The 12,830-nt window shown below is 42.6% G+C and overlaps 1 protein-coding gene across 1 annotated transcript in view; it reads right to left on the bottom strand.

Annotated features, from left to right (window-relative positions):
* OBSCN (obscurin, cytoskeletal calmodulin and titin-interacting RhoGEF) overlaps nucleotides 1-12,830 on the bottom strand; it is a 197,682-nt gene that overhangs the window by 128,238 nt on the left and 56,614 nt on the right. Inside the window, exons 22-30 of the mRNA XM_075082169.1 lie at nucleotides 12,542-12,805; nucleotides 7,653-7,919; nucleotides 7,203-7,315; nucleotides 6,309-6,462; nucleotides 4,795-4,956; nucleotides 4,188-4,292; nucleotides 3,235-3,501; nucleotides 2,338-2,607; nucleotides 1,263-1,529 (exon numbers count right to left, since the gene is read on the bottom strand). Of these exons, the coding sequence (XP_074938270.1) occupies nucleotides 1,263-1,529; nucleotides 2,338-2,607; nucleotides 3,235-3,501; nucleotides 4,188-4,292; nucleotides 4,795-4,956; nucleotides 6,309-6,462; nucleotides 7,203-7,315; nucleotides 7,653-7,919; nucleotides 12,542-12,805 (1,869 nt within the window). The remainder of the gene's footprint in view (nucleotides 1-1,262; nucleotides 1,530-2,337; nucleotides 2,608-3,234; nucleotides 3,502-4,187; nucleotides 4,293-4,794; nucleotides 4,957-6,308; nucleotides 6,463-7,202; nucleotides 7,316-7,652; nucleotides 7,920-12,541; nucleotides 12,806-12,830) is intronic.

The raw sequence follows: 12,830 nt of genomic DNA, 5'->3' as shown, positions 1-12,830 counted from the left end.
AAAAAATCATTTATTAAAAAGATTATATTGTCCAGAGCCCTCAATTCTCTTTTAACACATAAAACTGTTTTGCTTTTTTTTATAATTTATAAATAAGTAATTCTAAAATTGTAATGACATTACAGTGACACTTAAATACCCCACAGAGATCCAGTCCCTGTGTGCTCATCACTGCACGCGCACAAACATATTATAACTAAATTATCCATGACTCACTGCCAGGGAAACACAGAGGATGGGGTGGAGACAATGGTCTTGGTCACAAACTGCAAGTACAAAGAGATTAAGCAACTTGCTCAGGGTTTAGGGAGGAACAGGAATTTCATTTTCTCTCCCAGTCCTTGGCCAGAGGTTTCTCTTTGCAGCTTCTCCACCCACGAAATGCTGTTTCTCAAGGACTAACTAACTCAGAAGAGGGTTTTGGATGAACCTCTTCAAGGCCAAACTGTTAACAAGAGCCACTTTCTGGACTTCTGGAAATGATACCATGGCTCACCTCCAAGTCTTGCTGAAAGTGACACAGCGCTCATCTTTTCTTACAGTTTCACCAGAGGTGAAGAACTGGCTAAAACCGGTGCTATGCCAGCATGAGGTAGAACATCATTATGAATAATAAATGTATGGCAGATATAAAAGCTGACACAGTGGTCAGGAAATGAAAACCACAACTAAGATCACCAGAACCAGAGGCCTGTAGCAGTTTAACAAAAATGAAATTTTTAGCAAGAAGTAACAAAGAGTTCTAGTTCCTCAGATGAAATGGAAAATAATGTGCCTTGAGAAAGATGCATGAATTTCTGCCTTACCTGGATGGTGCCCTTCCAAATGCATTACCTACTTCATAGTGACTTCTGAATTTCAGTACGATGGAACACCAGCACAGTGCATAATACAGTCAGTTCACTTAAGATATTGCATTTATATAAAATTAGCGGGAAAGAACCATGGGAATCTATCTCTACTCGAAGAGAAGTTCAGAGTGAAATACTGAACCATGAAGATATCACAGAATCATAGAACAGTTTGGGTTGGAAGGGACCTTTCGAGGCCATCCAGTCCAGCCCCCTGCCGTGAGCAGGGACATCTGCAACCACATCAGGTTGCTCAGAGCCCCGGCCAGCCTGGCCTTGGGTGTTTCCAGGGATGGGGCATCGACCACCTCTCTGGGCAACCTGGGCCAGGGTTTCACCACCTTCACTGTAAAAAATTTCTTCCTTATATCTATGAAACAGGCAAGCCTCCCTGCTGCAAACTGCTCATACCTTCAACCGTCAGTGTGGCTTCGGTCTCTGCATTTCCAGCCCTGCACTTGTACACGCCAGCATCTTCAGGCTTCACCTTCAAAATCTTGAGTTCTGCCGAATGCTGCTCCCGCTTGATTTTGTACTTCTCGGAGGGCTCGATGGGTGTGTGGCCCTTGAACCACTTCACAATCTTTGGAGAAGGCCTGAAGTCGCAAGACAGGATGACCGAATGGCGCTCCAGAGCTGTCTTGTCCTCCATCTTCCTGGTGATCTGTATGTGATAATCTGCAAAGCAGGGTTGGGAAAGAAGAAAGGATCAATCTGAAGAAGAGGAAAGTTTCTAATCTGTATTTCATGCCAATTAATTTCATGTATGTCATTCACAACTGTTTTGTGAACTTCTCAGATGGTGCTACTAGTTTCTTTTACAGAGCTGATGTGCTTTGAAGCTAAAACAGTGTAATGATCTATAGGGAATGCTGGTTTCTATAAGAAAATACTGTGTATTAACTACTAGATGCATGGTCCGGTTCTGGTTCAGTGCTTACTGAATTTCTCTCTAATTAAGGATTTTATTCAAGTAAGAGCAAATTAAAGACAAAACAAGGACTTCAGGATATGATTGGAGATATTTACAATGGTGACAGCGGAAGATAAAAAGCCTTGAAGCTCTGTACCAGATCAAGTCAATGACAAAGTGGATTAAGTAAATGAGCTATCAAACTTGTCTAGTTCAGAAATGGGGCAAAATAAATTCTCCTGGCAAATTTCATCTGTTTTGTCCTCTTTGGTAAAGTCAAGAAGAAAAAAAAAAAAACAAACCAAAACCCAGCCAAAAACCAGTCTTAGCTCAATAGGTTTGAATACCAGCCACATTAAACTCATTTAATCAGGTCCCTTCCTAAGACATTGCTGTCTCATTTCATGCATCCAACATTGCACCCAACAACTAAGCAGATGTTCCATACATTTCCAAGACCCCAGACAGCGGAACCTGCACATTAGACAGAACATATGAAAAAAATACTTTCCAGGGACTGTGGGAGGAAGGGTCTCTCGTGATCTAATTCAAGCCGGGATATAATCACATTACCTCGGACAAGCAGGTTTGCTGTGGATTTTGATTTGCCAATGGAGAACTGAATGGTTCCTGTCATATCAGCACTGGTTTTCAGTATTGTCAGCCGGTGGATGGTGCCTTCTTGCTGCATGATAATGTTTCTTCCAGCCTGTAAGACTTCTCCGCGTAGAGACCATTTGGGGGGTTTCACGGATGGAATGGATATCTCACATTCAAACTTGGCTTCTTCAGGCTCAGTCACATCCTCATCGCACAACTGCTTTAAAATATTAATGGATTGCTCTGGATGAAGGATGGAAGAAGAAAGCAGGGATTTAGGAGTCATGAAAAAACCCTTCCATTTAACATCCTGCATACTCATGCCACCTTTTCTGCATCTAAATATTGCACTTATTGGCTCAAAAGGCCTGAAAATGTCCTTTTTCTATAAAAATAAACATATCTTGCTGGCACAGGTCAGGCAGTAAGACTGAGACACAGCCTCAAGAGAATCCAGATCTCCTGATTCCCAGTCCTATTTCTAAAGCCACCTTCCTGTCCTATCAAACACTTGGCAGTATAAAGTGGAAAAGAAGGTTCACTGAAATGCAGATGTTGACAATAGGAAAGACTTCTGTTAGCTACAGCAAGTTCTCTCTGAACAACAAACATTCTCCAGCATATCTGATAAACTTCTCTGTAACAGGAATTTCATAATTTTCCTTAGGAGAATGTACCATATATTCATTTCACAGAATGTTCCTGCACTTGTACTCCTAAAAGGATTCAATAAAAATGGACTTCAGAATAAATCAACTGAATTAAAATGCTTTTTAAGTGGTATTTTGCTTTCAAAGTAAATGACCAGGGCTTTTGAATCAGCCTGTCCCCCTTCCTATGCATCCTAGAGGGGAAAAAATTGTTCACTACCTTCAACAAAGAAATTAGCGCTGCTTTTGTCATCAAAGGCATCACAAGTGTACGTGTCCTCATCTTCATAATCTGCATCGTTGATGATGAGTTTCCGATAGACACCATCGCTCACCATTTCATATTTGTCACTAGGGTGAATTTCAACGTCCTTTTTATACCATTTAACTTTGGCATTGGCACGAGACACCTGGCACTCCAGGAATCCCCGATGTTTTTCAAGAGCAATCTTATCTCGCAAAGGCTTCACAATTTTTACAGGCAGCTCTAAAAGGAGTAAAAAAAAAAAAAGGAATAATCAGTACAGTTTCCATGAAAATTGCAGATTAAAAACTCATTAGCAATATTTCTTTTATGTTCAGTTATTTGGATGATGACAGGAATCCCCACTACACTAAGCACTCAACTAGCACACAGCAAGTGCAGAGCTAATTAAAGGAAAACTTTTTAACCCTATTTTACCACTTGGATGGCTGAACTGCAGAGATAATAGGTAATTTACTCAACACTACACAGCAGTGCTCTGGCAAGGCCCGGGACTGATCTCAGGTTTCTCGAGCACCTCATCAGTGTGTTAATTCAAATGTCTTCCTTCTCTCTGTCTCTATCACACTAAGTTAAACCCACACAAAAAAAGCGCTGTATTCTTTTTGAACATACACCAGAAAAAGAAAACGCCAGAGCAAGTCAAGCTACAGCTTTTTGTTCCTCAAAGTTCAAACACAACCTTTCCTGTCTTAAGGTACAAACCCAACCTCATGAGAAGATAAACTGTGTTATTTAGCAAAAGTAAATTCCTAGGCTGATATTTCACATGCAGTAAGGTAGGCAGGAGTTTTTCTTTCCCTAAAATCTTTAGGTGTTGTTTAAACTTCTTCACAGTGAAAGTGAGGGAAGTTGGTTGGTTTGTAACATAAGAGTTTAATCAGTATTGGCATGCAAAGTATAATTACCTTTCACAGTAAGCTGGGCACGAGATTCTGCCTTTTCTGCTACAAATTTGATCTCTGCTGCATCTTCAACTTGGACACGTGTGTAAGTCAGCGAATAGGTCTTTCCTGAGAACAGACACACAACCAGACATAACTTCCCCTGAGCAAACAGCTTCCCTCTCCAAGGCACTCTGCCATGTTGAGCATCGCTCTTCTGGTTTCATTGCATCACCACCTGCTTTCATGGCAGCGAGGCCAGCCATTCCCCTATGTCTATGTCCATGTCCCTGTATCAAGGGATAACCTAACCTTGGCTCCTCCAAGAACAGATTGAATGTGGTCCCCACCATCTGGAAAGTACTTGAAACAGAAGGATCCCACCCACTGATACAAATCCCTACCCACTGCTGGCAGCATGGGATGGTGGGATGACACCAAATTTGCCTTATCAAAAGTTCTCTCCACTTCATCACTGTCCCAGCCTAGCTGCAGCCTCAAAACAAAAGGGGAACAGCCTGCTAAACCTTAACTTGATTCTGAAGGTCAGACCCTTCTGCCTAATCTCCCATACCAGCACTTACTCCAGCCCAACCCTATTCAAGAATGAGATCCCCCTTCTTCATCCTACCGTCTTGACGCATTCTAATATTGTCGGCAGCCTTCAGTTTGTTGTCATTTTTGTACCATTGGGTTTGGACCTCATCATGTGAAATCTCACAGACGAAAGACGCGCTCTCATATTCATTCACTTCCACATCTTCCAGGGGTTTAACTATCTTGATATCTCGGGCTGTGAAATCATAGAGACAAATATTTATTTGGGGTTTCTCCATAACTGACTGTAGTGTGTTTACCTTCTGCATACTTGCATGGAGAAAATGGGGTTGTGTTTTATTCTAGACCAGCCTCCCTTCCTCGGTGGTTTTGCTCTTCAACAGAATAAATACATTTTATGCTTGAACCTACAGGTAGAATCACCAGCCACAGTGGAGCTCATGCAAGAGGATTTTATGGATGCCGGAACTTTATACAGGTTTTAAGAGAAGTTAAACATATTAATGAAAGAAAATCTGCCAAGGAAAACAAAACACAAGCCTACAATCTCTTGTGTCACTATAAACCTGTCTCATTCACATGCTTCTCTGCATGCTCCCCTCATACTCCCTTTACTCACCTTTGCTTCAGAGTCCCCTGAACTCAGCATAATCACCTTTAACTCTGCAGCTTTGCACTAACTTATGTCAGAACTCGCCAGTATTTCTGTGCTACTGTACCCCTTTCCCATTGAAAGGGAAGGCCTTGATACATCTTGGATCAGCCTCAGGACCAGACCTTAGATGCAAACCAGCCACCATTCAGATAGCAACCCATCCCAATCACAAAGTCAGGGAGAAAAGGGGAAGTTCAACAGAGCAATGGAACAGTACAGATGTTGGTGAAAATATTGCTGAACCCAAGTGACCACATGAGGACAGCATCTAGTAAGCAATAAGAAAGAGCTGTTCTGTCTGTTCAGATGCCCCTCTGGAAAATAATATCTGCCAGGGCACAGCAGACCTGGCCGTTCAGTAAATGGCCTTCAGCACTAGCTTATCTCTGCTGCTTCAGAGCCTGGTGACAAAACACATCTGGTGCTTGACCAGTTGCAAAGTGCAACACACAGAGGGAAAATCTGTCTTGAGCATAAAGGAGAGATGGAGTCAGAAATCCTGACACTTTCTTTAGCATTTACAACTTAAGAAGTAGGGCACATCTTGAGATGATACCCAGGGCTTGTCCAGTCCCTATTCAGCCAAAGTCCCCCTGTGACAATGGCAGACACTAAACCAAACCACGTGCACACCAGCCATTGAATCCCTGCTTTGTGCCAGGCTGCCCGGTATTTGCTAACTTGTCAATCTGGAAACACCATTCAAATTCCAGAGAAGAGAAATCGCTTATGATAAATGGAAAACTAGGTTAGCACCTCTTCCAAAAATACTCCTCTAAGGATAGAGCAAGCACAGGTCAGCTCTGCCAGCACTTTCTCACTAGGAGGAGAAAGCTATCCAAAATGAGTAACGGTGAAATACACGAAACATTTCTTTCTGTGTCATCAAAAATACTGCAGTAGATGTAATTTCCTACTTCAGCCAAACATACCATGAACCTTTAGGGTAGCCGATGTCTTGTCTTCAGCTGCTTCACACGTATAGGTTCCCTGGTCTTCATATTCACACTTGTGAATAATGAGGCTTCTCTTATTTCCCTGGGAAATAATCCCCACTTTTTTAGTTTGCTGGAGCTCCTTCCCATCCTAGAAGGGAAAAGGCCAAACAAGATCACCATCAACTCTTCCACATCTGCACCAAGAGAAACAAACGTTCAGATCTGTGACTGATTCACCTCTCTCACTGGAATTGATGGAGCTGTGGTTACCAGAACACATGTTGAAACTTAAGCACAGTGCAAAGTTTTCCAGAAGCAGCAATGGCTGAAGAACATGCAGCAACTTTTGGTTGACCTAAGGCACCTATCTGAAGGCTTAAGGCACTGTACAGGGTTGGCATTAGGCCCCTGCAGACATCACCTTTAAGAAATACTGTTATCCCCATTTAAGGGAAGTATCTGCTGAGCCTCAATGAAGGTTCATGAAATGCCTGAACTGATCTCCAAAATGATTGACAGGTGAAAGGGACTTGAGGCTTTGTCTTAAATCAGTTCCCAGTAAGACTATAACTCCTGGGTGAGAATTGCTAGGTGGGAAGTAAAGCACAAGACTGCACTGCTATCAGTGGCAGAGATCACATTCTGTGCAACTACAGCGCAGGAGATCACTATAAACTCAAGAGAAGTTTACCTGATAAATGCACCAGTAAATAAATGACACAGACAGAAATGAACTGGGTAAGTAAAAGAACATAAGGACAAGAGCACAATACTAAAAGCTGTATAGCAAAGGCTCAGACTCCCTTCTCGTGCAAGTGAAATTAAAGGCTCTCATTCCCCTCCAGAGAAGCCAGAAATTAAAATACCACTATCCATCAAATTCTGTACCTTGAACCATTTAACAACCACGTTGGGCCTGGACAGCTCACACTCGAATGTGACCTTGTCCTTCTGAGTCACACTGACATCTACCAAAGGTTTGCTGATCCTCACAGGCAATTCTGCAAAAAAGAGAAAGTCCAGTTAGTGGGATTTAGGTCTCCAGGACCATCCAGCACAAGGAATAATGGACAGGCGGAGCCTAGCTTCCATGTCTAACAAAACTTGTGACAACAAAATCCTGTTGTTTTGGGCACGTTATCATGAGTTGTTCTGTGGACAATGATGTTACAATAATCCTGTTGACATTAGAAGGGTATGTTACTGATGATGGTCCAGTGCTTAACATCCCTTGCAGTTACAAAGAAAGCTTGTTGCTGTCTTAAAAGCTCGCTCTCTGGCTCAGAAGACAACCACTTCCCACACCAACCAGGGCCTGAGACTTTAGGGTCAGTGTACCTGTTACAGTGAGCCTCCCTGATGAATGAATGCCATCTGCTTTGAAGGAGATGAGTCCTGCATCTTCAAGAGTCACTGAAGAAAGAGTCAGTGTATGTTTCTTCCCCAGGACACCAGTACTGATATTGGGTGAAGGCTTCAGCCGAACGCCATCCTTCTGCCAGATCCCTTCCACGTCCTCATGCGACACCTCCACCTCGAAGGTGACAGTCCCATTCTCAAAGACTTCTAGGGACTGAAGACCTTTCACCAACTTGATCTGTCTCACTGAAAAAACAAGGACAAGCTGGATATCTCACATTGACAGTTGTGAAACAGCCTGAGGACTTCCAAAATAGATTATTTCCCTATTCTTCATGCAGGTACGTGCCAATTAGTTGGTATCTGCCAATTAAACAACCACCTTTGCAGGAAATGAAAATGGTTCATGACTATACTGCTAGCACGGCTGCTGTTCTTAAAATAGATGCTTTCAGCTGCAACAAACAAGTCAGCCAAACATTGGAGAAAAGGGCAAACTGGCCCTTTTTCTATCAAGGTCCACCACACCTGCTGTCTATGCCAGAAATAAGCTTTGATGTCATGCACATATACAGAAGTAGAGCTATTCCTGCGCTGGGTGAGGTGGTCACTGACATCCATCAGGAAGAAACACTCTAGAAGAAGATAACACTGTTGTTATTTACACTGGGACCAGGCACCCGGTGCCGTACAGCAAGAGAGATGTTGCTGTAAATGCTTATTGTTCAAGCATGATTCAAGAGAAAGATGATCACTAGAGATTAATAGATCATAAAGGAATAAGCAATATTGTGCAGCTCTTCAACTAGGATAAAACAAGGGAGGGAGGGAAGTAGCAGGGAGAGGAAAAAGCTTTTAGTAAAAGGAGAAAAATAGTCCATGACACAGCGTGAAGTGCGCCGACACCTCACAGCTTGGGGGACAAAGCATCCATGGTTTGGGTAGGTATTACCCATTCCCACTACAAGACATCAGTGACACCAGTACTCTATCACCCAGTAAAATGGATTTAGTGTTTAAACTTGTCTCAGCCTTGAAAGAAATTAAGTTCCTTATTAAAAAAAAAAAAAAACAAACAAACACCAAAACCAAAACCCACTCCTCTGCAAAGCCATGAATTGCTCACAAAAACCTTCAACTCCCTCTGGGTCTCCTGGGAATATTTCAGCCTTCTTAGTGCGTGTTTAGCAGAGACAATCCACATTCAGACAGGATCCAAACGCAAACCTGACCAGGAGTGGTCCAAGGGATCTTTTTGGTGGTCACAGTCTGGACCTGGCTCCTGGGTTGAGGACACCATGGCCTCTCTGAGGCTCAAACATCTCCTGATGGCATCCACCCCTATGCCACATGGGGGACAACAGGGAACAAACTGTTTCTCAGAAAAGGTCCCACGTAGGTGATATGAGTAGCCTATGACCTTAGGGTAGAAGTACAGTACTGCTCTCCGTAGGAGGGTGGTGGTGGACTCCATGCAATGCCAGCTCCTTACGCCTTTCCTGTCCCCTCTGTTGCTGATACACCTCACAGCAGGTTTACAGAGGAACATACACACCCTCCTTTACACGATCCTGTCTAACTCTTCTCTCAAGGAAACCACACTGATTTCTCTCTCAAGGTCTTCTCCAAGGTCACAACCACATAAACACAAATTTGCCCCAAGGACATGTGTTGAACCAGGCAAATGAGGGAAGTACAGAAATTTCCAGTAGCTTATTCTTTGCTTCCCAAAGACACCAGCTTTCCTAGCTTTGCTCACTATAAGTTGCATCATTCCCCAGCTTCTGAACTGATTTTTGCAGCCCTGTCCCCTGGGGTACCTTATTCTCTAAGCTGAACGCAATGTACCTGCTACTGTCTAACCTTTCCCCTAGGTTAATAGATACTCCAGCCCCTCAAACAGTGAATGGACTGGGGATCAAGCTGAAGTTATTCCATGGGCATAGTGAAAGGGACTTGCAAAAGCATTAACTAGATAGCATAACCGTTTCTAAATTAGTAAGTGGCCCCTGGATATATCCGCACCTGGTGGGGTACATAGGACTGGAAAAAAAATATCACTTTTCAAAGGTCTTGTCATAAAGCAGCAGCAGTTGGGGAATGATAGAACTTTTACAGGATTTGTTTTAATAGACAATATTTTGTGTCCAGAGATTTGAAATTTCGTACTCATGTTCCCAGTATAATTTCTGCTATAATTAATTGACCTAATTATGCTTTTCCCTTCTAAAATTTAGCAGTGTATCAGAGGAAGAACCATGTTACCCTTGACTGACTTAAGTCTTCCACAAACATCTCCTCCTGGTCACAACTGAACACAGATATTCAGCCAGATATGTTACTGGTTTGGGCAGCTCAGCTGTTTTTAGGATCTCCTGGCCTCTTAAGATCAGAACAGATGCTTCTTTTTTCATGAAGCAACTTTTATAATGGAGTAGATTAAGAGATTTTCACATAGCTATTCCTTATTTACCTTGCTCTGAAAGCAATCTCAAACCAAACAGTATCAGTCCAGCTTTGTGTTTTTTAAATAAATGTCCTCTAAAATCAGGCTTCTTAACCTAAAGCTGAGCACCAAATAGTAGCAGCTCAATTCCCCAGACTGTGAGAATTTAAAGAACTTCTGCTGACCTCAGTGCAAGCTCTTACACATTCTACTGAAAAGAGGCCGTTTGCTTAAATGCCAAAAAAATGGAGCATAATTTTAGACTTCAACTTTCAGAGTCTTAATTCTGCTGTAAAGCAGTGTGAGAGCTCGGTGCCATCTCAGCTGGAAGACTTGGATACAGAATACATATAGTCTAGTGATATTCTTGTATATGGCCCCTTTCCTCCTGCATCTCATACCTAAGGCTTGGATGATCATATGCGAAAAGAATTCCCTGCTTCAGTGAGCCTATTCCTCTTTTTTACCATGGTCACTCTCAGGTTACGTTGAGTTTCCATCACTGCATGAAACTATCTCAGTTCATCAACAAAGGAGGTACTTTTTACAGTGACACTAAGCGTAAGCAATGAGAATGCAGCTGGGTGTCTGGGAAGCACAACCCCAAATCCTCTCTCTCCATCAGAACAGGAAGTTTATACACCAGAGACAGATACACATTCATGCTTGCATGATTCACCTTGCACAAAACACTGTTGGCAGCTATCAGGACCACCCACTTACTTCCTATATAAACACTACTCCATCATTTTTTGTTTTTACTACTTGTCTATAGCAACAGCCAGTGCCTAAAAGCAGGTATAACTGAATCTACAACCAACTGCTGAAACACCTTGCTGGAAGAAAACTGAGTATCTCCCAGAGTCTGAAAAAAAATGCCTTGATATGCAATAACTGGAAGAGGATGGAGCGGCAAACTGCCCCGTACTGTAGTGAATCCTTCAAGACATTGTGACCACAGAAGTGCTATATTTCTTTATCTTCCATGGACCCAATTCACCCCATTTAACTGAGACAGTAAATGTGGATCTAGTTCTAAGTCAGGATCATAGCCACCCACGGTTCCTTGAATATTCAAAAAAGCACTCCAGAAGGTAATTCAGTACTTCTAAGACTTAAAACACTCTCTGGAGGCCTTTTTTTTCTCTCTGTTGACTACAGAAGAGGCTGAAAGTGATGTGTTTGATTTAGGCTGCATGAATCCGAGCCTAATCTACCAGCTGCTACTCACTGGTAATGTCTGGTTTTTTTCCTAGAGTTACTCAGTTTGGAAAAAAAAGATAAGCAACCAACAACAGAAGCGATAACGGCCCCATATCAGGATGCTACAGCAGTGGGGCTTTGACAACTGTCAGCCAGGAAGGTGAAGCTGCCCTAGCACTGCATGAAAGTGATTTGTCAAACCCTGCTCTGTATGAGACAGTCTGTCATCAATTTTTTTATTTCTTTGATACCATCAGAAGACCACAATATTATAAGGCTGGAAAGACCTAGAAAAATCATCTAGCCCTTCTCTCCTGCTCTAGGACAAACTCAGCTCTTTATGTCATCCCAGACAGATATTTCACTAACCTTTTCTTAAAACCATGATGAAGGCTCTAAAACCTCTCCAGACAACCTATTCAGTCATCCAACCATTAAAAAGCTTTTTTCTTTTATAACCTGGATCTTTCTTATTGCAATTGAAGTCCATTATTTCTTATTATTTCCACATGGAGAACAGATTGTTTCCTTCCACTTCGTAACAGCCTTTTACATACTTGAAATCTGTTATCAAGTCTTTCCTTACCTATTATTTATGGTCTCCACAGCACCAATTGGTGGCAGGGACTTTACAGACAAAATTAGATAGTCCTTAAGTGCTTAAATCCTCTCTTCATCTATCCTGTAACAATCGTGACAAAAGGATGGAGGAAAAAGGACAGAAGTACAGGGGTACAGCTGAGACACCATTAACTTACTTGAAAGGGCAGCACCTTCAGATAGAGTTGCTTTTGTAGTATTTTGAACCCTGACTGAATATAACGAGACAGAAAGAGAGGTGGTTTGCAGAGAAGAATTAGGGCAATGGACAGCTGAAGAGGGAATGGTTTACTAAAAGCCATACAAAGGAAAAAACAGAGTGTACCAGAGTGAGAAATCTCAGAGGAAGGAGAAGAATCAGCTAAGAAGCTTAATGGTCAACAGCATGACAGAAAGCTGGTGGGATGAGATGGAAGCAACAAGAATCAGCCAGCTTGCTCTCTGTTTACTGCTCTTGCTTCCACCTCCTCTCAGTCATCTGACTGGCCAAGCCCAGTTGTGTCCCCATGTCCCCATGTCAAGTGGGGGTGGCTGTGGCCGTTATGATAATGGAAGAGACCAGAATTCACCTTCAAACCCTCCCCAGGATATTTATAGGACTGGAGATCATTCAACTTACTTTCCACATTGATCTTGGCTTGGGTCTTGTCATCAGGACTCTCACAGCAGTAGAAGCCCCTGTCTGCAAAGGTGATGTCCTTAACCACCAAGGTGTGCTTTGTTCCCTCAGCTTTGATCTCTACTTTTTCACTGGGCTTCAGTATGATGCTGTTCCTCATCCACTTCACCACTGCAGGCTTGGTCAGCTCTACCTCCAAGGTCACTGTGTCCCTCTCTTCAACTGTTCTGGGCTCCAGTTTCTTCTTGAATGAGATTGAGGCCTCTGCCAAAGGAGAAATATTAGTAAG

Source organism: Phalacrocorax aristotelis, chromosome 2 (genome assembly GCF_949628215.1).
Source record: "Phalacrocorax aristotelis chromosome 2, bGulAri2.1, whole genome shotgun sequence".
NCBI classification, from domain to species: Eukaryota; Metazoa; Chordata; class Aves; order Suliformes; family Phalacrocoracidae; genus Phalacrocorax; species Phalacrocorax aristotelis.
Note: the sequence above shows the minus strand (reverse complement) of the source record. Positions and strands in the feature narration are given on the sequence as shown.